Raw genomic sequence first — 23,529 nt, forward strand, 5'->3', positions numbered from 1 at the left:
GTTGGCGCGGGCGGTGCGCCGTGGCCGCCGCCGCCGTACCCCGGCTGTGCGTGGGTCGGCCGCCGCTCTCCGCACGCCCCGCGTCGGTGACGGTGGCTTTGACCTTGTTTCGGCTGCCAGCCAATCAGCGTCGAGCGCGGCGGCGCGGCGGTGCGCAGCCTGTGTCAGCGCTCGGTGCGTGCCGCTGGCTCGTGCGGAGCCGGCAGTGACCAGTGGAGCGGCGGAGGCGTTGCGTGGTGGTGGTGTCGCGGTGGTTGTGTGATTGTGTGCGCGAACTATCGAGATTGCAGCTGAGCGTGCTGAGGACACTGAGCGGTAAGTGAATCCATCCCTTTGGTAGAAGCACCGCCTCCTTCCCATCTAGCCCTCTGCTGGCGACCGGTCCCTTCTCACGTGGAGCGGCGCCGAGGCCACACGCCATGTTACGGCCGCCACGGCTCACTGCGTTCTCACCCCTCCGCTTCTCGGGAGACCGCTCGACTGGCAGCCGGAGAGGCGCCGTTCGGTCGTCAATCGGCGCTCGCTCGCCGGCCAGTCGATGTTTGCCCATGTTGGCGTCACGTGGCCGGCCCTCTCTCTCAAGGCCGGCGCCGGCGGCCGTCAGCACGCTGCCGTCGATGGACACGCGGCGGCGTCGGCCGGCGCGCTGCGCACATGTGGTCCACCGATCGATGGTCCGGGTCGCTGGTAACAACAGACGCCGCCGGCCGGCGCACCCGTCTCTGGCCGGCTCACCGCTTACCCTGTCCTGCTGCCTGGCTTCCTATCCTGTACTTCTGTCCACACACATCAGCACTGCAGGCAACCGCGTGGCACCGCGGACTTATCGTACGCCGCCCCCCGCCCACCGCCTCCGCCCTCCATCCACCGTCAACAGTCGTGTGTGCTAGCTGACGTCAACGACTGCGTAAATTAACACACCCGTAGTCGGGGCCGGGACCAGCAATAACCGATACTGTTACAAACTGTAGTATAGCCTGCACGTAGCTCTACAAGTGGGTGTAAAAAAGCACGATCTACTGGAAGCGAGTGGAGTGTGGTGGGATGGGAAATCGGGCAATCAATCGGGCTTGCACCCCTTTGAGGTTAGCCTGTGGGATGCGATACCGTGGAGGTGGTGCCGCTCTCGGTACCTCGGGGGCTGTCGATCTTCCCGTTCTTTATCCAGTTAGTATGTCAACGAACATCTCATGGTTTTGGTGTCACCCCGCCCGCTTCCCACGGTATACGGCCACGGTTTGGCGTCTATGTAGAGGAGGCAGTCGATCTCCCCCTCCCGCCCATCCGGCGCGTGGAGAGTCCCACATGGCTGTACCCCCTCTCCACTCGCTTCCCACGACTGAGCAGGCGTTGGGGCCGTCTCCACTCAGCTGTTCACCGTACCTACACCAAACGACCACCTATCTGTAGTTCATAGTTGTGCGGTGCCCGATAAGCCCAGCGTCGCACTCGCCGCCTAGCCGAGGAACGCGCGGCGGTAGCGGCGGCCCAACTACGCATCGAACGGGTCGCCGCCGCCGATGGGGCAACGCCATGGCCGCTTTCACTCTCCGAGGGCCAGCACGGCGGGCGGCGCGGCGGCCGGCGTGCCATCTGGACTCGGCTTGATAGACGCTCGCCTGGAGATTGCGGTCCTTTAGCGTGTTTTCTCGGAGGATTAGCTTTGTTCCCACAGAATCACGGGTGAACGTCCGTCTTATAGTGACGAACCTTGTTGGCTTTACGTTTAGCTCAGGTAGTAACAGTTTTTGTGATTTGTTAGATAGTGGCTATTTTAGGCTCGTACAATGCAGCTGGCAGGGAAAATGTTACACCGATGATCGGTTGTACGCCACAAATGAGCTTCCTTGTTACTGTGCTTCGGTCAGAATGAAGCAATTTACGATTTTTTTTATATGGTTTTTGGTTGCATGCAAAGCTAAGCGAAGTTCATGATTTTGCAGCACCTGAGGACAGATTCCAGAGACGTTAATTGATGAGTTCCTTTCAACTGTTCGCTGATAACCTTTGCGTGGTCGTTTGGAAAACAAAACACAACGAGCAAAAGTTGTCCTGAATTTAGCTTCTCCTGATAAAGTCATTTTATCATCAAACGATTCTGCTGAACGGCATTGAACAGTGTTTGTAATGCTCTGATACTGCACGACAATATTTTTTCGCATGCTTCACTCAATTACCTTCATCGGGCACACCTTTTGCGCGTTGGCGTTTCCCATTGGTCCATTGCTAAGCCGTGCTCCCGTCGCTCTGCCCATGGGCACAAATCTTCTCGGTGTTCGGCGGACGGTGATGATGATGTGGGCCAGGTATGCCAGCCCCCGGGACTGGCTCCCATTCCCCGAGTGGCAGCGTGTTTCAAGGCCCTAAAATCTGTATTCTAGCTGTTTAACTGGCTCCCACCAGCGTACCTTCAACAGTCGTCCTAGCAGTTAAACGCATGCAAAAATGCCCTTTAGCTCTTTTGCAGCTTGGCGCCACTACGTTTTAAATGAAATTCGCCCGCGAATGCTTTTAATTACATTGCTCTCAACTCGTGACGCGCACAGTTAATTACCGGACAGGCCTTGTTAATGTGTGTTTGTGAGAAATGATGTGAATAACAGACATTTTGCAGGCAATAACGCTCATTAGGAAATGCATGTTAAGTGGTACCTTCCAAGCAGTTCGCCCGCTATTCCTTGTATTCACGCGTGCATAAAACAGTGAAATAAAAACGTCAGTGTGGGTTCATCAGAAGCATAGAAAGTGCAAATGACTGTTATTATTGTTCCTGATAGCATCGTTTCTTTCCACGCCCAAGAGAGTGGTGAGATTGAGCTTTGTCGGGTACCCTGTATGTATGTGTACGTACGAGGAAGTGTTTGATGCATTGTATACGTAGACGTGGGTCTGGCTCAGCATATGAACTGCGTACTTGCGATGCATGACATGTAACTTCTTCGCCCAGGTTTCGCAACGCTATCATGCGTATTTTATCTGATGTTACGTCTTCTTTATTGACATAGGTATACCTATGTATTTGATGATGTTTGATTTTTTCATCACTCCGTTTTTCTCCACCGCCAATTACAACATCCAACTATGGTTATTATTACTTTCATTAAAAACTTCTTCTGTTAACTACTTGATCACGGGCTCAATGATGCTTTCTGGCCGGGAGCGTGTTGTAGTCGGCGCGCACCTTTCACTATCAGACGCCGGGGAATCGGCAGAGCTTCTCTGCATGCAAACGGCCCACCTATCTGCACGGCCACACCTTGCCCTCGCCCGGCCGGGCACGCTTTATGGGCGGTGGATGCATTGAGACGCCTTTCGATGCAATAAATGCCTTAGGTATAAGAACCGAACCGCTTTCATCGCGTCTCGTTTGTAGTTGCTGTAAGAATGTGGGAATAATTTTTTTTTTGTGCTTGGTATCGTGTACGGCGCATTGCATTGGAACGTATCATTTTATTTATATAATGATCATGCTCATGTGCAATTACATGTTCCATAGTAACGATGGTCATATATTACTTTTATTCCTCCTTTGCGTCTCTTGTAAGCACGCACTCCCTGTTGCTTCAGCAAACAAGATAAATGCTTTATGACGTTTTAAAGTTTTACTCAGTTACATAACCTCGCTGTGCATGCAGAATAAAGGCATGCCATACTTGTTTACATAAAACATGCTACTGGATCAGATCATCTGATGTCAAATTTAACCGGAGCGAACTCTAGGCCCTTGATATATCTTTACTTAGTCACATTCCTTTCCTATTTTCTTGTCTATTTTTAGGCTGTTAAGATACAATTCAGAGGTTGTATTGTGATTGACAAAGTTTTGGCATGGTAGTCACACCATCGTGTTTCCTTGGTTTGTCTAAAATTAGCCAGCGGCGTAGGTATGTATACGGCCATTTCTCCAGCGTTGCTGTAATGGCGACGGACTACCTTTGCCGCACGAGAAGTTGCGTGTCACGATCAAACCGCAAATACTCCCATTTACAAGCGTGCGCCTTTAATTTCCCGTTAATAAATTAATGCGCACTAATGATAATTTCAGAACCTGTCGAAAGCGCAGTTAGACAGCTTAACTCGGCCATAAAATGGCCATAATGCAGCCATTATACTCGGCACCTCGGTTGATCGAAGCAAGTGCTGCCGTTCTGATTGTGCTACAAATTACGTTGGAGGCCATTCGCGAGGATTGATGGGCCGGATGCCGGGGGTGGATTACCGGTGCGGGCCGGCTGCGAACGCTGACTAATTGGTGAGCGCTGCCGGCGGCACTGCTGGCCCGGCGCAGAGTGCGTGACTGCGTGAGGTCCATCTGCTTGCACCGCAACTGGTCAGCGCGGCGAGCCCGCCGGCCGCAGCGCTGATACCGCGCACCGCTGACCGGCTGGCGCCCCGCTGAGCACATCAGCACTGAAATGCCTGAGCACTGCAGGGCCGTTTGCATTGTGGCACAGTTGTCTTTACTTAATTCAGTAACGCTCAGATACTGAAATGAGTTAAACGTTTTTCTAAAGCTTGGCGGTCGAGTCAATTTGGAGATGAGACTTTTTGGCAGCAGATGGTCTAACTTGCCATTGAGATGTCTGACATTAGTAAGCACGTCACGATTCGCTACCGGGTGATGTGGCCTCAAACCTCTACAATCGACATTCGTGGTTATCATGTCAAGGAGTTGAGAGCCCGTCTGGATATAGCAAGGACCGAGCTGTTCCCGAATCCCTTTCATATTGCTGTGTAGTGTCGCCGAACCGCCCTAAGAAGGATTAAATGTTAGCTAATCACGATATGAAAGCCGAACTCACTATTTTTAACATAATCTTGCCGATTTGCCCATACATGTGGCATAATCCAATAAGGATAAGCCCACCCGGCGACGTCTTGAGTGCCAGCTTACATTTGTTCGGATTCTGTCTGTCCTGTCAGCAGTCAAATCTTTCCGTGCCTGCAACTAAGCAGTCCAGTAAAATCAGCACACGTGACACGAGTCATGGCGACTGATGACTGATGAGCGACGAGTGAAGAGTGACGAGTGATAAATGCGAATGTCAAGTGACGACTGACGACTGTTGATCCGACGACTGATGATTCGACGACTAATGGTTATATGAGTGAAGAATGGCGACTAACGAAAAAACAACCATTCAGAGCTGATATCCGACGGGCAGGTATTACTGATCCCACTGATCTCAGCTACGCACTGATCTGAGCCTAATGGTGATGTGGAATTCCTTATCCCTGACCTCCAAATCCCGATCCTGCCATGCGCTGTAGGTGTACTGACAGCAGTATATGCCTCTATGGCTGCGCTGTTGACTATTGTGCTCGCTAACCGGCGTCCGTTTTACATATGTTTACAGATGCTGGCGAACAATGACTGACGCCCTGCCGCCGGGACTATGGTAGCGTCCTTGTTGCTCTGGTGCCTCTGCATGGCGGCACTCAGCCTGCCCCACGGCACGACGGCCGACGGTGAGTGTTTGTCTCGCACGTGCTTGTCTCCCGTGCTTGTCTCACCACGTGTGTTTGTCTCACGTGGCTGTCTCATGGGTATCTGCTTCACGTCGCCCCCTGTGGTCTATCCGTTCCTTGGAATGCAGACGCTGAATATAAGGTGCACCCTAATGTGCCCGCTGCCTCAGTCAACTGCAGTGGCTATGCTGCTATCTGTGAGATAGTAAACCGCAGGTTGAGTGTGCTGAACTATCCACTTCTCAGCGTGGGTTGCAGCACTGTCGTGCCTCGAATCCACGTCATCGCTGTATGGATTGCAAGGCGTCGCGATGAGTGGCGATCGTATAAAGCTGCACTATGGGATGTTTTGGACGTACTTATTCTCGATGACTGCTACTCGAGTGCGGATCAAATGTCAAGTGGTAGCGCATTGCGATGCCACAATTTTCAAAGGACAATTCAACAAAGAGCGAGACGTATTTCGTGTGTAGGTGTCCAACAAAGAAAAGAGCGATTGCAAAGCTGGCAATTGCAAGTGAGTCACGATTCTGATTATAAGTTACAACATTCGCTATCAATTGAACAAGCTGAGTGGCCTAATTAGATGAAGTTGTAGAATGATCCCATTTCGATATTCGGCTTTAGAGCTGGCTGATGAATACGAGAAATGGGTCTCACAAAAAAGCGGCACAAAATGTAAGGATTCATCCAGTTCGCTTCGAACACCAAAGTGATGTAAATGCTACATCAATGTCGTCTGCATTTAGGTGATGAAACCCATCGTTGAGGCGATTTACCTACCAAAATATCTTCACTTGCCTGAAAAGGACAGACGGTTGATCCTTTAACTATAAAGAAAAGTAAGAGGCACCGTACTGTTTCTGCACAGTCAACTAGAATTAGCGCTTCCAGGAATTTTAATTCCGAACGTTGTTGACTTGCGGTATTTATGGTTACTGGCTAGGCCACGTTTTCACATATCTCTGTCTTCCTGAAATAAGTTTTTGTTTGACTTGCTAAGCGTCCATTGTGTCCGCTAAGTCGGAAGCGGCTGGTGGGCGGGCGCGCTGAATGGGAGCGATACCATCGCACTGTCCTTGAGTGCGTCAATGTGACCTGCTTGGAGGGGCGGCCGGCAACTGCTGCAGCTGAGGGGCCCGAGCGGCCGGAGCCCGCGTGGTCGCCGCTCACCATTGCACCTGTCACCGGCGGGTCTCGCGGACACTCTGCGCACCCCCGCCGGGCCTCGCGGACACTCCGCGCACCCCGCCGGGCCCCGGAACCCACCTCTGTCTCCCGCCCGGCGCAGTGTGCACCGCCGCTGTCACCATGCGCCGCGACCCGGCAGGAAAACGGCCTGTCAGAGCCGCCCGGCGCTATGCAGGTGCCACGACGTGCAGCGCGGCACACCGTGGCGCGAAAAATAAACAAATGCTCACTTTTCCGTCACGACGTGCTGGCGGTCGTGCGCCGTCAAACGACGTGCCCGGTCGGCGTTCGCGGCTGTCGAGACGGCCGGCGAGGCCCCCGGGCCGGTGCGGGCAGTCGACAGTGGGCCCCGGCCATGCGCCAGCGACGTGACACGGCTGGAAAAGTGGCCGCCGCGACGACCGGCCGATCGCGTGGTCGTAGTGCGGCATTTTTGTCCGCGCCGCGGTCGCGCTGCTTCGGGAAGCGGCGTGGTGGCCGCTAATACCACGCTGGTGCCCAATTGAGCTGTCGACGACGGGCCTGCGGTCGGTGACGCAGGAGCCGTGGGCTGATCGCGCCACACAAAAATCAACAGCAAACTGCCAGCGACATTTAATTTACGCTTGATGCCACAATTGTTCTGAGCTTGTTATAAAAATGTAGGTGATGTTGTATTACCGGAATTTCTGCAAATATGTCATTTGTTGCTTCATGCATGTTACTGGAAAAGTCATTGTTGCCGGGTTGTTAAGGCTCTTTGTCGTCATGAATGTTGTATGATGTTCTCCGTTAGTTTCTTTTGCGCGGATGGTATTTCTTCATACGTAGACCTAAGAATGACATTGAGACAATGATTTCTCACCCGATACGCTAGCCAGTCGTCATGATTTGACCAGTAACCGGGCTGCTCTCGCGGCTGTAGGTATCCGTTCGCTCACTGGCTCCTTGATCCTTCACGCTTGTTACGCAATACGAGTATGTGGCGACACTTGCACAAATGACTTTGCTCCTTGCGGGGTGCGTACCGCAGGCGTCGTGATAAATTACACGCTGGCATCGACGTGCCGCTGCAATTTGACGGAGCCATGCCGCATCTGCACTGAGCGACACCGTGTCTGCCCATACCCAGGACCACTCCCCATGCTACAGCTGCACTATGTCAGGAATGCTGACCGCCGTATGCCGCCTCAGATCTCTGGCCTGCACTGTCCGCGGGGCGGCGCCGGGGGGGGCACTGACCTCTCGAACGCAGTCGGAGTAAACTGACCTCGTGTAGGTCCCCAGGCGCCGTCCATCTGTCCGTGGTCCGAGGGCCTGGTCGGAACTGAGCCGACGCCACTGGCAGTCCGGTCACGAGTACTGTCGATGGGGGTGTGGTTATTGGCGCTGTATAGTGTATAATGTATGCTTTATTGTTACGACTCCCATAACCCCCAATAGTAGTAATCCATGTATGTATGTGCACTTACATGTTGTTCCTAACCCCATGCTCAAGTGCGCCATTTTCTGAATGATTTAATTGTAATCGAGGACATTGTTTATTGGCTAGGATCGTATCGATCTTACGATTAACTCATAGCTTGAAATGTGAATGGTAATAGGCTATTCTGACCTGAACTTTGCTGCTCTAGGACATCACCTGATCTATGACCCCCCCCCCCCTCAGAGCCTATGATTTGAGCTAACGTGACCTGTGCAGTTCCCTCGAACGGAGGACCCGATCTGTCCGTGCCTGGCATGACCTGACCTGAGCAGCTCCCAAATTCTGTGACGTGATCCGATGTGACTGACCTGACCTGTGTCGCTTCCCAAAGTTTATGGCATGGCATAAGCTGCACCTCAAAGTACTTTTTGACCTGACCTGACTTTTGCCCCTCCCCCAGAGCCGGACCTGTGCGTGGTGGACCGGCTGGTGTCGTCTCCGTTTTCGGCGCGGATCCTGCAGCGGGTGTCCTCGTCTGGCTGCTTCAGCCGGCGAGTGTCCCCGCGGGGACAGGAGGTGCACGTGGTGCGACTGTCGGCGCCGCGCGACCCGCACCGGCGACAGGTCAGTACCTACCTGAGGGTCGCTGAGGGTCACTGAGGAGTGAGGGGCACACAGGTCAGTCGCGAATGTTACGCAGGTTAGCCGCTGAAAGTCGCTGAGTTCAGATGGTTCAGCAGTCAGCACTGAGGTCACTAAGGTTCACCCGGGTCAGCGCAAGGCCACTGAGGTTCACACGGACCAGTCACTGAAGGTCATCGAGGGTCAGCCATTGAGATCATTGCACGGTCACCTTGAGATCAGCCACTGGGGTTGCGTAGGTCAGCCGCTAAGGTTACAGGGGTTACCCAGATCAGTTACAAGTCATCTGGGTCACACTACCCGGGTGCCAGCTCAGCCACTGAGGTCAGTTACGGAGGACACTGGTATGTGCAGCGCATGGCCCCTCCCTCCCCCTGAGCCCGGGGTACGGTGGATCGGTTTGACCCGGCCCATTGAGGCAGTCGTGCAAGTCATGGCCGAGGACAAAGGTTGAAACGGTGCTGGGAAATCGTGTTGTTGAAACTGAATGGCTTGTTTTGAAAACCGAAGAACATGTGTGGTCGCTGGAAGCAGGGCACCGTGGGTGTTCTGTCACGGCTTTTTACTGGCTGTCTATTCAGAGCTGAGTCAAGGAAAACGAACTTGTTACTGACAGTTGCCACAGCTTTAACTAATGAACTTGCTGGAAACGCTTCTAGTGGCTAAGTGAACTTAACGGTAGGCATTTTCCTGGAACATACCCACATTAAGTTACCTGGAAGTGAAAGAAATCACTCTCATGTTTCATCAGAGCTGCATTCCACATTACCCAGACATTTTCGCTTGAAAATAAGCCAGCATTTGGGAGGGAGAACTGTGAAAATAACTCGTTAGGGAAGAAGCTTTTACGAGTAGGTACACTGCAGTGTAAGGAACAATAGCATGTCTGGAATCCACCTTGATGGTCGGCAGGTTTTTTTATCCAGTGGGAAATTAGACAATAAACGTGACTAGCAAACTCATAATGGATTTAGCTGGCATTAGATAACACAACTATCAGTCCATGGTTAAAATATTTTATCCATCATGCATTGCTCCCGGAGCCGTGTAACTCAAAGCGTGCACTCCTTTGCCTCGAACATGTTCCTCTGCTCTGTGGGCGGGCGGGCTCCTTCGGAACTCCCACGTCGTCCAGGCCGTCATAAAAAGGCCACCACGGCGCAGCTGATAGAGCCAGTGACGTCATCAGGACCGCGGTCAATCAGAGCTGTGGCTCAGCCGTGACGTCACTGATCTGCCCGGTCGGCCGCGGGCTGTCGTGTTGATGTGTGTTTGTGTCAAAGATAGGGGTGTTTCGCGGTGCCGGGGAGGGTATAGGTAGCTGTATGGTAAGATAGGTAGTCTCTTGATGCTTGACAGGGACAAGGTCACGAGAGGTGGCATCAATGGCGGGTTCAAAGGCGGGGATTGAATTATTGGATCCTCTCACTAGCCCCAATGGCCGATATTTTATTAATGGTAGTCAGCTACTCCCTATGCCGTTTCCTATGTCAGTACCTATGCCGTTTCCTAAACACATCATGGATAAAAGAGCAAGCTTAAAATCCGTTCTTTTGATATGGTGTGCTGTGTCTCGCTGGTTAACGATGGCCCATCTCATTTGAATAGTAAATGGAAATGCTGACTAGATTACCGAGCTTATTAATGCCTGAATTGACCTCCATTGGAATCGGGACGGGGAGATGAGCCGCTCAGCCGAGTGAAGCTGCTAAAAAATTTAACCCTTCACTGTAAAAAAAACTTACAAGCCCCTCGTAGAGGAATTCTCAGCGCAAAAATAACATTGCAGGAGCGTGTAAATTTGGCTAATTTTAGGCTAGTTGCCGAGTAACAAGCTTGTTCGACAAGGCTGTGCCTCGTATGCATACGACCACCGTGCTCCACCTAGTTTGACAACACGCACGTAAATAGCGTGGGTAGTGCGTCTACTAGGTGTCATAACAGCCCCTGCCTGGTAAGGTAACTAGCCACTGCCTACTAATCGATACCCAGTAATGGTACTAGCCCCCAAGGCTAGTAATGGTACTAGCTCAAGGCCAGTAGTGGCACTAGTTAACTAGTACCACTACTGGCCTTCGGGGTCGAGGCACGGTCGACGGAATTCCGTCGACCAGTGCCCCCGACTCTCGACCGCCACCCGCAAGTAAACAGACTGAGTAGCGCTGCAGCACATTTATTCGGGCACGAGAACGAGAACGAGAACAATAACAACGCCAGGACAATAACTATAACTTTAACAACAACAACAACAACAACAACAACAACAACAACAACAACAACAACAACAACTAACTGAATAATTTTCAATAAGGTTTCTTAAATAACCACCATCAAACATTTGTGATTTTTTCATTAGCTCTGCACCGGCGGCAGTCGCGGGGTGCAGGTAGGCCAGGACATACATGGCCCCATTCTTCACCAGAGAAGTCTGTAATGGGTGAAAAAACGAATATTAACATTATTATTATCATAAGGCATACCAATCTGGAAAATGATTAAATTAAAGTTGAATAAAGTGATAGATTCCTGCCACAAGCTAGCTTAAGTCCCAAACATATAGCTATTCTGACTTGGATAGACGATACCGGCGCACTTCTGCCAACGACGGGCAACATTATGCGATACTATACATCTTCTAAGAAGCTCAACAACATAATAACCTTTGTTTACAAATGGACAACCTTTTTGTTGAGCACACAGCAAATGATACAAGATGCCTCACCTTCAATCAAGCCAAAGAGCAGTTGGGCAGACACACACAGCAATGGCGACGCAACACAAAATGGACGCCGGCTCCCGGAAGCGGGGGGGGGGGGGGGACTCCTTCTGAAAGCAGCCACAGACTCCTAGGTTGTAACATGCGACGAGGATAGCTATGAGGCACATCCTCATAGCCATCCGAAGCCGCTTACCACGCAAGCTTGCCAGCACGTTTACCAGCTGCAGGCGTTCGTGACAACAAGCGGGGTTGCACGCAAGGTTATCCGTTTAGTAGGTGCCAGCCGGGGCCTCGTCAGCTGAGCTAATAGCGAAATGACCTAATTGAGGGACACGCTAAAAACTGGCCGAGAACAAGCCAACGGCGGGTAACACTGTGAGGCTGTGCGTAGTTCATTAACACTGCGCAAAATTAGGTTCCTGAACATGTTCTCGCTCGTAGGCATTTGTTCCACAAGCGGCATTGTTAACGTGCATGGCTCTGACTACTAATGTCCATATATGTTGTAACGAGGAGCAAGGGAGGCACTCGTAAAAAATGCCTAATTTCAAAATTAGCTAGTGAATTTTTTTTTACAGTGTTTGTCGGCCAGTTTCGAATCTCTCCGGTCTACCCTCCCACCCAACCACTCGCCGGGAGCTCAATGGACCCTCTCGGAAACTCTGAAGGCGCGGCCGCCATTTACTGCCATTGGTGCGCTTCCGACCGGGCGTCTCACACACAGAGCGGGGCGTCGGGCCGTCTTCCGGATACCGATTGGGCGATTCAATCACCTCCATTTCTCAGCGCGGGCCGTCTCTCGATTGGGCTGTTACCGCGCGCCGGTCCGGCCGGCCGGCCGGTCGGCCGGCCGGCCGGCGGCGACAGTTACATTTTCTACGGGAACCGGCCGGGCCGGGCGGCGGCCGGTGGCCGGCCATTTCCGGGCCGATCCATCTTCGTTAGAGCGTGACTAGTCACGTGGTCGGCGGCCATATGTCGGCAGTGCGGTCACGTGATCACCGGTGGACGCGATGTTTGTTGTGTAAAGCTGCGGAGGGTTCACTATACAATTATATAGTATTAAGACATTTGGAAGCGATGAAAAAGTGCTTCTTGCATTCCATCGCTTGGACGCGTTCTTTTTTCAAATGACTTAGGTAATAGGTAGATATGTTAAATACATAGGTATGCATCTTAATGTCAAATGCTCACCAATATTCAAGCGACGAGAAACGCTATGGTGGATTCATTTTGAAGTGACAGTTGACTTCTTTCTGTAAGAGACCTTTGCATTTTGACACATTGGTGCTAGCTGTGCACTGCAAATGTCAACATGATTGGCTGCCGACCATGGTAGCACAAAGCAATTCGAAAAAAGAACCAGTCGCTGACCTCTTCATTTGCTATGCACTCGAACAGATGGTAACTGTACACGTCACTTCGTTTTTTTTTTTAGATGCTTCTGCTTCATGCCTGCCGAGAAAGTTCAGCTCTGAAGCTGCCATCAATCCTGCGAATATAAATACCTACATTGCGTAATAAATCACTCAGATGTTATAGACACTCTGCACCGATGTAGGCAAGTCTCGATTGATCGTAACGCGTCGTGTGTGTCCGTGCGTCAGTCCCATTTGTTTGTAGCACTTAGTCGGTCCCGTGTCACCCTCCCCGCTCCAAACGACAGCTGTGCACACGCGGGCCCTCCCCTGCACCAGGTGTCTGTTCGAGGAGAACCCGCGTGAGAGCTAGTGGGGGTGCGCTTCGGTCGGGTTCGGTCTACCACGCCGGTGTGTGATGAGAGACCGCGGATCGGGCGGCTGTCAATCAGGGTCCTAACCCTACTTTAGCCCACCTGGCTTAGATATGAACACCGTTGACCTGGGTGTATGCCCGTGGCTGCGTCGGTAACCCCATAGGTAACCCGACTTTCAGCCTCCTTGTGTGAGCAGCAGGTGAATGATAAGGCGAACTCGGATGGAAATACAGCGAAATGTCGCAGCAACTGCGTCATTTCCTTTTTTGTTTGGCTAGTTATTTCATTTTAGCAATGCATCATCAATCACAAATCAATAAAACGACATGCGATATGATAAGATCTCTCTAAAAATACTATCGGTAATCAGATGCAAGCATTCCTGCATACCATGACCATTTACAAAACATGTAACGCGAGAGCACGCCCTGGTACGCCCCGGTTGGGCTCACCAATCACCTCTCATGCCATTCCTGCGCCGGACTGTGGGGTCACATTCCCCGGGGAGGGGGGGGGAGTGCCTGTGACTTGACCGGCCGAAAACAATGCATTGTGCATGCATGTAATGCATGGTCGCGTGTCCCGCTGTGTCCGTGGTAGGAGCACCGAGCTCACGGGAACACTATATACCCGGCCTATATTCTGCTGCGGCGGCAGGCGCGTGTTCGGCTTGATTATGTTTCGCTCTATATGCCGTTTGACGTCAATGTGTCGCCATGCTGACCGTTAGCTCTTGTTTCATGCAAATATAGCAGTCGCAATCCGCAGAACATTGCCACCTTTCACAGTTATCATTTTTTTCTGTGTTGCTTCTAGGTAGTTTTAAGCTATTTTTGGACAAACTTTGGGGAAAAGAAATCGCGCCTTATTAATGGCTCACTATTCCATTTGTTTTACATAAGTTACTTGTAATTTGAAATGCAGGTAAAAAATAACAATTATACAAGTAAAGCCCGGTCATCGCCAAACATAACAGATAAAGATCGGTGAAAACGTAAATGCAGAGTCACCTCAGTAACAGCGAACTGAACGGCTAACATTTTAGCTCATTAGCATTGAGCATGGTCGGAGTGATATTAATCGTCCACTCGCTCAAATTTGCGCTTCGTTCTTATCTGCTTACAGCGACAGCGTAGATCGCGCGTGTCCCCTATGTGCCACGTTACGTCCTACGGCGTTACCTCCTCCCACCTCGCGCCATAACTCATAGCTCGTCGTCGTGTCTCCCCTCGTCACGTCACGTCATACCGCGCCGCGTCTCCCCACGTCACATCACGTCACGCACGGCGCCGCTCCCCGAGCTGGGATCAATGGCCGAGGAGCGGCCGGCCGCCAGCTGCGTCCGTGCGCAGCGGCGGACCGCGCGGCGCCCGCAGGTCCCTGGGCGCACCACCGCGCCGTGCCCGCTGCTATCGATCTACCACGCATGTGAGCCGGCCGGGGAGCGGGAAGGGCATGGGGCGACCGACTGGGGAGAAGGAGAGAGGCGTCCATGAGCCGGTACTCAACCGGCCGACTGGGGAGTGCGGTGCTCGCTGCTCACTGCTTGTGGGCTGGTTAATTGGGGATCACGGGCCCGTCGCAGTCCAGATCGAAAAAAAAAAACAGGACAATCAGAACACGTGACCACGCCGTATTCAGTCCGGGCTTACCGTTTCATCAGTGACCTGTCGGAAGACACCACTGTTCTGAGCAAAAGTAGCCAGCACCTGAGCGCCCCGGGCTGTGGCAACCAGCACCACACCTGGGCTTGCATGCTGACGGCCCAGCCGTTACCATCGCGGCCGTGCTATTTGTTTTACTACTACGTAGTACGTCCAGTTCCTGTTAGAAGTTTGCCAACACAAGCTGCTTGGATGGTGTAAGTGCAACTGCAGAGCACCCCATTCAGCGACATCCTAATGACATTTCTGACGGACATACGTCGGAAAGTTTCAACAGCCATCTGGCCGTTTCAACTTCTATGCACTGGGCCATTTCACGAAGTGTCAATGGTTCATGTAAAACTTTATGCGAAACTTGAATTAACGCCTAAGTTTTACAACTTGTAAAAGTTACGATGCTTTCGCATCCGTGTCCAATTGCTACTTGCTCGAAGAATTAACTAAATCCGATCACGATATCTCCTGCTTAATTCAATGTCATTTGGCCCCTTAGAATGTAAATATATGTAGTATTTAAATCCTAGCACACAAACTTGGCCAAATGATTATTTCGTTTTTGCGAAGGCTGCCTGTCCTCTGGGAGGCTGTTGGCGGCGCAGTGCTACCGCTGTCGGCGGATGGCGTCCGGCAGCGGCAGCGGTGGCGGTGCGCCATCGGACCACGCGCGTCAGCCGGCGCCGGCCATCCGTCAGCGCGCCGCGCGCCCGTCACCGACGGAGCCTCGTGCGCGTGCTGACGTCATCCCGTCGAGGCCGCCGCTATTTCGAGCGGCGCGGACGGCCGGCGCGCGTACGCCGCTCGCCGCGCTCTCTGGCTCCCCCTCCTCTGCCGCTCTCGCTGCGGGCCGGAGTTGCGGCGTAGTTTGGCGTCGGCCCGGCCCGAGAGGCTCCGTCAGCGGGCCGGGCAGAGGCCGCCACGGACCGGACCGACGCCTGGCGAGCGGTGCCACCAAAATGGCGCCCCAGTTCCAAACGAATGTGCTGAATTGATGCATTTTTGTCGTTGATTTAGAAATAGAATTCACATACCATTCTTAATGCTATCGCATAATTTTTTGCATTGCAGCGCGCAGAAGGTGATTTTGGATCCGTTATGTAACCTAATCGGTTTTCATTCGTGGACTTGTTACGGAATGGGATTGCGTGTATTATTTAGACTCGTATTATATAATGCGGTATTATTTACTTGATATTATATTTGATAGCATACTTAACCTCATTCGCGACGCAAATAGGTCCGTGATGCAATCTATCGAAAAGAAATAATCCGCACAGTCGCTTTGCTGGAAACTACAATTACACTGACTGTCCTGTCCCACTCATCCATAGCGCTCCATCCGTCCGTCCGTCCGTCCGTCCATCCGTCCTTCCGTCCGTCCGTCCCTCGGTCGGCCGGATCTGTCGCTCTCCATCTTGCCGGCGTCCTCCATCTCCCCGGAAATACCGACCCGCCGGCCCCTGTCCACGCTCGGCCGGAGAAGGCATAAGTGACCCGCATCCTGCCGACCCGTGCTCAAACCCCGTGACTGGGGTACGTCGATGCCTGCACCGGCCTTGTTAACACCACGAGACTGTCCGGGACAGCAGGAGCGACGCAGGGGACACGGCACTGTTTAGCGGCCACTGACATCCGTCTTGAGCCACTGGCTCTGTAGAAGGGTTCTTCCGCGGTGGGACGGGAGCTAGAGGTATAGTTTGTAGTCTGTATGTTGTCTAATCGTAATGTTTGTACGTTAAAAGCTGAACCACATAAAACCCTGTATGTTATCTTATTGTCATGTTTGTAATTACTTTGAAAGCTGAACCAGATAAAACCCATGTTGTGCCGTCGACCGCCAGAGCTGTAATGCTGCCGTTTTGCGCCATGGTTCTCGTCCTGTGCTCCCGAGTGTCTCCCAGCTGTTGCTCTGTGCACCGTTTAATGCCTCTGTTGCTGTGTAAGCCGCTCGCTCCGCTGACGCCCCTCTCTCACCTCCGGCAGGCCCGCCGGAGCGTCACGCTCACCGTGTTCTCACCCACGGACGGCAGCTCTCACAGCCGTGAGATCATCATCGTGCTCGCCTCATCAACGCCCGTCGACTGGTGAGTGGTTCCCGACGCCCGTCTCCTCTGCCGAACTGCTGGTGTCGAATGGTTTGATGCAGGCTTCATAACACTATCCCGTGGCTCTACACATACGCACCTGTAATTGGTGCATTACCGACAGCCCTCCCATTCTATCAATCTAAGCGTTAGCATCTTCGTTCTCTTTGCATTGTGAGTAAACCTCCCTTCTCCCATAGACGGGCGATTGTTTTTCTTCTTTCCTCGGCTGTCCAGCGCTATCAACGCTAGCCGTCGCTTTTATACCATGCCGTTATGTACGATGCGTCTTTCACCGGCGTTTGCGATGCTTTTTTACGTACGATGCTTCTTCAGTCGATCTTACTGATACGGTGCAGCATTGCTGAATACTGCAAATGCAGTGGAATAACATGCACATGGCACATACATACTGCGATGAAGAGTAATGCCATTGTAACATGTGCCTCGTACCGCGATAAATGCACAACATATGATGCTTTGATATGCCACTTAATGGCTTATCAAATTGAGCTATTTTTTGTGTGTCAACTGAGCCTTTGTTTTATTTTCAGGACGATTCATGGCCACAATGGATTCCTAAATGGCACATCGTTTCAAATAATTGTGAGTATACCTATTTTATTTTGGTCTTTTTGCAACTTCGAGAATTTGCTGCCTGCATAGTGTATTGCTTCTATAATTGCGAAGTTCATTTGTGTTATTTGTGTGAAGGACATGTGCTATATGTCGAGATTATCATTCAAAGCATAAGCATCCGTTTGTCGTTTATCTGTGATGCGCTACAGCTCAATTGGCTTCTGGTGTGTCAAGAATGCCAGCTCAGTACCTGACTCGCCGACAGAGCCATAAACACCATTTGTGGTTTATGTTGGGAGGTCTCCCGGGACTCCGGGTGGTGACATTCGCATCTCTGGCCCGGCTCGGTGGTCGGTGTCACGCTAAAGGTCACTCCTGCCAGCTCTGACCAAATGTCAGGGTCTGAACATGCCGGATGAGAGACGCCGCGCCTCTCGACTGTCACCGGGGCCTGCGCACTTCTGACATTCTGATACTACCCTACAGGTTAAAATTGTTTCGGTACGCGCAGTCCGGCTGATAACACTTCATCCAACCCGTGCCGGTTGCGGCAATTTATAGGTTACGGTAGAAGTTATCTGATATAAGTATTCCTGTTTACTGATGGAGATAATAGAAGCTCGATTGATCGCAGCTTGTATGTGATACTGACGTTTTGGCATCTAATGGCCTGTTGATATGTTTTTGTTTATTACGAAGGCCCTCTTTCATAGAATGCATACTATATGTATACCTCTGAAACTTTGCAGAAGGAATAGGGATTCGAACCCGGCTTTTTCTTCGGTCGGTCGGCTCTGGGTGAAAGACGAGTCAATGCTCCCTCGTCCGTCCGACAGCAGAGGACCGCCGCGGCGGCACGGGAGTGCGGGCGCTGGTTCCCCGTCCCTCCCTGCGCCCTTTCAGCGCCCTCCCCAACAATGAGGCGCGGCCCGGATGGGTCGTTGAACCGGCCCTTCAGGGTCGAACGGGGAGGCGCGAACGGGACCAGCTGGAAGGGGGACTGTGGGACCCAGCTGTCGTGTAACTGGGGAGACTTGGGAAGCTGTCAGCCGGTTCATTGGTGACGAGGGAGGCCAAATGCGGGGCGCTTGACGTAGGTCCACCGGCTACTCTCCTTATCTGCAAAAAAAAGCGTGCTGGATGAGAGTGTTATTTCAGCGGTTAGCGCTATCTGAGAATGTCATTTGCCATGAGGCACATTCATCTGCGCACTACGCCAGTGTCAGCCGTTATCGGGTGACCTTTGTGATTGTCGAGTGACCTTTAGCGGTGCGTAAAAGCTCGAGTAGCGCTACCACATACCGATGAAGATAACAAATCACATTGACGCTGAGGGCCATAAGTGCATCATGGGATCAAACTGTCGGGCTACATTCCCCTCAGTAAATACACGACAGTGGGCACGGTGGACCGGACACGTCTTACTGGACAGTGGACACAGGACAGCGAAACTCAGCGGGCTGTCATCAGGGACTTCTGGAAGGCCAGGGACCCGGCCGGTTTCAAGTTACGCTCTGTTTCCTGGAAGCAGAGGCGCCATCAGTAGCGCTGTTTATTCGCACTGACAACGCTGTTAGCGCTTGTTCAAATCCTGCATCGGGACTTGTATGTCGTTACAGTTTACGTTTTGCGTATCGGATGTGTACTTGGAGGTTTTTCTTGTAAGGCTTCACTGGAAACGGAGACCATATTTGTGTGTCGCGTGATATGCGGTAAAGGGAAATTTGTTCAAACTCTGTGCTGTAGCGCTTAGTCGTTTTTAAGCATTTTATCAGAAACTGTGGCTTTCAACTATCAGATGCTTCTGCTTCTCGTAGAAAAGCCCTAATAATGAGCTTCACGCAATCATTATATAATGCACACTTTGATATTTTTCTTTGCTGTGATCATTGATCAAAACGTTTCATCAGTAGAAAACAACAGAAATTGCGTGAATATACGGCCCTGCATTGCTTGAACGAATGATTCATTGGAGTGATGATTGCTTTTTCATCACGTCTTTTTTATAATCGTTATCCAAAATTGCAAACCTTTGCTTCCATATGTTGATGCTCTTGCCTATTCAAAAATATGCAAAGTGGGCTCTCAAATAACTGATTATGTGTAAAATCAATTTATCAGACTTTTATAAGTCGTGATAGATTCGGATCCAGGTAGTCTGCGTGAAAATGCAGGACTTTCGGTAAATTTCCTTGGGTCTCCCTGTGACTCACTGCCACGAGCAGGGCCATCCGCGGGGCCAGGCCAGGACCAAACGCAGTGACGCAGCTCGGTCCGGACTCGAGCCGGCGTGTGGTGTGCGTCACGACGGGGCAGAACATCGCACACAGATGTAAACACTGACCGGTCGACCCGGACGCGGGCGGCGCCGGCCGGCCGGGCGGTGTCTGTGATCGGCCGAGTGCACGCGGCTGTGGTCCTCTGTCAGCCAGCGCCAGTTGACCACGGGCCGGTGTCGGTCCGTCATTGTTGCACGATGGGCCGATTTACGGCGGCGCCAATCTGCAGTCGGCCAATATAGGCGGTGACTGTTAACGGCGCTCTCGCAGCGGCGAATAAACGGGCGCCCACGCCCCGCCGGCCGCGCTGGGCAAACACTGGCGCCGCCGAGATGAGAGGAGCCGTTCGAAGGGGAGGGAACCCGCAACACCGGGCTACATCGGCACAGGGTTATATTTCCTGCACAGAGTGCACAGAGCACGGTGTCAAATCCGCTATGCAGACCGCAAACTTCCGGAAAACGTGCACAAATGATGCCACTGAGTTTTGTGTCGGCATCGCCGGTCATCAAGTATGTGTGCACCAAATGACATGCTGGGCGGATAGCTGTTCCGTTATGTGGTGAATGGCGGTGAATGGGGTGAATTTTGCGCTTTGATTCCCATCGAGCCTGTGGAAAATCGATTTCACGACCGAGTGCGCTCGGGTGTGATCACCTGCTGTCGGTTTGTGCGAAGCGCGGGTGGTGACGTGATCAGATGGGCGGCGCGCACATTGTGCAGCTGATAGGACCAAAGTGCCGCCCTCTCCCCGTAGTGAGTAATCACTCGCTCATTAGGGGGCCTTTCTAGAATGTTGACCTACACTGAGCAATATGCGGCGTGTGAGTCCTGGTATTGCTTCCTTTTAATGAAACATTTTCTACCGAATATTAAACTTTTGTTGGGTTTGTCAATTAAAATGTGAATATCATGTACAGAAAGACTTTGACTTTGTACCTAATATTTGCGCAATACATCAACCATGCCAAGTTACACATGCCTGGTTAACTGCTTAGTGCTTTGATGAGATTTATGTTCGTTAAGCCATGTAAAATCACTTATTGAGATGACGATTGAAACCAGTGCCCATGACAACGGCTAATGACAAACGAGAAAAGGATGTTCTAGAGCCCAAATAACCGAACACTTTTCCTCGATTAAAACCCGTTTCTTCATCGCTGGTGTGCGCGTCTGTCGCGCTGGTGGCGTCACAAATGTGACGCGCGCGCCGTCGTTCGTCACACACCCGCGGCGCGCGCCGTTTCCGATGGCGATTACGCGCCATCGGGGGTCGATTTAGGCCGCCATCCCATCGCCCAAACGGACAGGCTGTGAGCCGCCGAGTCCAATCTAAGCGTGTCGCCGCTCACTTCTGTGAACTCACCGGCAAACGGCTTGGGAAACGTGTTCTCAGCATCCGCTTATGTGGTCAAATGGCTTCCGTTTTAACCGCATAACACGCAGGTAGTTCATGAATGAAACCGCAGCTATTCGGCTGATGTAACGCGAAACGGTTTGAAAACGGTCATTTCGGTAAATGGTATGCATGTGGATCATAAATCATGTGGAGGTGGAGCGTTTGGAGCTGTCATTTGCAGTCCTCGCCTCAGCCCGGCGTGTCGGTTGTTCCCTGGCGTGACTGGTGCCGGGGAACCATCAGTCCACCGCCACCTCAGCTGTCACATTGCCGCAGTTTGGCCAGATTTGTGTCCTAATGGCTTGGGTGGCCGATTCAAATCCATTCCGGTTGCCACTGTGGCTAGACGTGCAAGCTCGTATTTTTGCGACGTTATTGTGTGAGTTGTCGGGAAAATTCCAATTTAGGTGTAATATTCATGCAGTTTGCTGATGTTTGCAACCACTTACGCCATACTGATGATGATGGAACTGCTCCAGTGAACCTCCAAGCTGTTCATGTTCTCGGGTTATTTTCGTACACTGTGAATGAGCTCTGTCGGCTGGTTCGGCCGCAGCCGAGCGCTGCAGGTCGGTCTATCCGAGCTGCGGGTCTTTCTGTGGGCAGACCGGGCCGGCCAGGCGGAATGTTGATTGGAAGTCGGATGATTGGGATGGCCGGCATGACTGACCCGCTATCCAGCCGGCGGCCGGTCCATTCAGAGGAAATTCCGCGCCTCCCCCGCCAGCACGTCTTTTCCGCCGGCCGCAGGCTGCATACTGAAACGGCGTGTTACGACGACCGAACCTAATGGTGCTACCTGCTTAAAATGCATTCCTCCGTGCACGCCAGAGGTATTGAAGCATCAATGAGCTGCACTGACTTACAAATCGGCACGCTCGTAAACGTTTATCTGTGCTCTCTTAGACTCTAACGTGGTAGCGCTTTGAATGTTTTCAAGCTCAAATCAAACACTATGTTAGTCATTCAACGGGGCTGGAGAGGGAGGCTCACACAATGTGAGCCTCAATTTCCTATCTACCCTGACGAATGACGATGTGACCCCACTCGCTGACCGTTCCCCCGCCCGTCTCTCACGCACAGGTGACCAAGCGCTCTCAGGTGGTACGCTGCGACCTCTCGCCCTACACGGTGCGCTCGCAGCGCGTGCGCGGCCGCGAGGGTCTGCTCAAGTTCGTCATGAGCCGACTGCAGGCGGTCACCTCTTTGTCGGCGGTCGGAGCTGCTGACACCATCGACCTCACCGTGGGCATTGGTAAGTGCCGCGGGCGAGTCCACCGGCGCGCTTCCCGCGGGGGAGGAAACTCCCGTTGACGTCACCAGCACGCGCCGGCTGAATGGACTGCCCGGCTGGGGCGGCGGCGGCGAAGGGCCGGCGCACGCTGGGACCCTCCACCCAGCCGGCACCGGCGCGGCCGCGTGAAAGGAATGACGTCAGTCAGAACAAACCATCTCCGCCCTCAGCACTCATCAGTCGCCGTTAAAAACACAAACCTGCTTGTAGCCTATTCATTCATGCAATGCACCACGACTTCACGTGTCCGTAAAACGAATACCAGTTGCTCACTTGCTATTCATATCACAGCAATGCCGAAAAATGCATGCTGCTTTTCCATAAAACGTCTCATCGCAAGCGTTTTGTTGATTACGTACCACAGTGCAAACGCCTGAAGATAGACTGTGCCGCACTACACACGCCTGAAGGTAGACTGCACCGCACCACACACGCCTGAAGTAGACTGTGCCCCACTACACACGCCTGAAGATAGACTGTGCCGCAGTACACACGCCTGTAGGTAAACTGCACCGCACGACTCGCGTCGGAAGGTAGACTGTGCCGCACTACACACGCCACGCCTGAATGCAGGCTGATCCGCAGTACACACGCCTGAAGGTTGACTGCCGCCGTACAAACACCTGAAGCTAGACTGCCCCGCAGTACACACGCCTAAGGTTAGACTGTCTTACAGTATAAACGCCTGAAGTTGAACTGTACTACACTACGCCTGAAGGTAGACTGTACCGCAGTACACACGCCTGAAGTAGACACACGCCTAAAGATAAACTGTACCGCAGTACGCACGCCGGGTGTCTTGTGTTTAAGTAACACCTCTATAGTTATAGACCACCCTTCACTACCATTTCTCAATCAAGCTTTCCTGTTGATGTCCGCTTGTATGCTCACTGTTTCCATTCTTACTAACTTGCTGTGAATTCGGATCTTGGCGATACAAAAAGTCAGACAAACCAGTTAATGCTCACTTGTTCTACCCCTCTCACATGATGATGCCGATGCGGCTTTTCTAAGATTCCTTAGTGTTGTGTCGTCAGTTTTGTGTGTTGTTTTTTAATTTTCTCAGTAACAA

At 52.2% G+C, this 23,529-nt stretch overlaps 1 protein-coding gene across 1 annotated transcript in view; it reads left to right on the top strand.

Moving 5' to 3' along the window:
• Positions 1-23,529, top strand: part of LOC122368728 (transforming growth factor beta receptor type 3-like) — a 67,452-nt gene continuing 43,923 nt past the window's right edge. Inside the window, exons 1-6 of the mRNA XM_043342939.1 lie at positions 1-315; positions 5,358-5,469; positions 8,526-8,689; positions 16,806-16,906; positions 17,461-17,512; positions 22,247-22,418. Coding sequence (XP_043198874.1) covers positions 5,397-5,469; positions 8,526-8,689; positions 16,806-16,906; positions 17,461-17,512; positions 22,247-22,418 — 562 coding nt within the window. The 5' untranslated portion in view covers positions 1-315; positions 5,358-5,396. The remainder of the gene's footprint in view (positions 316-5,357; positions 5,470-8,525; positions 8,690-16,805; positions 16,907-17,460; positions 17,513-22,246; positions 22,419-23,529) is intronic.

The sequence above is a fragment of the Amphibalanus amphitrite genome, unplaced genomic scaffold (genome assembly GCF_019059575.1).
Source record: "Amphibalanus amphitrite isolate SeventyFive unplaced genomic scaffold, NRLGWU_Aamphi_draft 000971F_arrow, whole genome shotgun sequence".
NCBI classification, from domain to species: domain Eukaryota; kingdom Metazoa; phylum Arthropoda; class Thecostraca; order Balanomorpha; family Balanidae; genus Amphibalanus; species Amphibalanus amphitrite.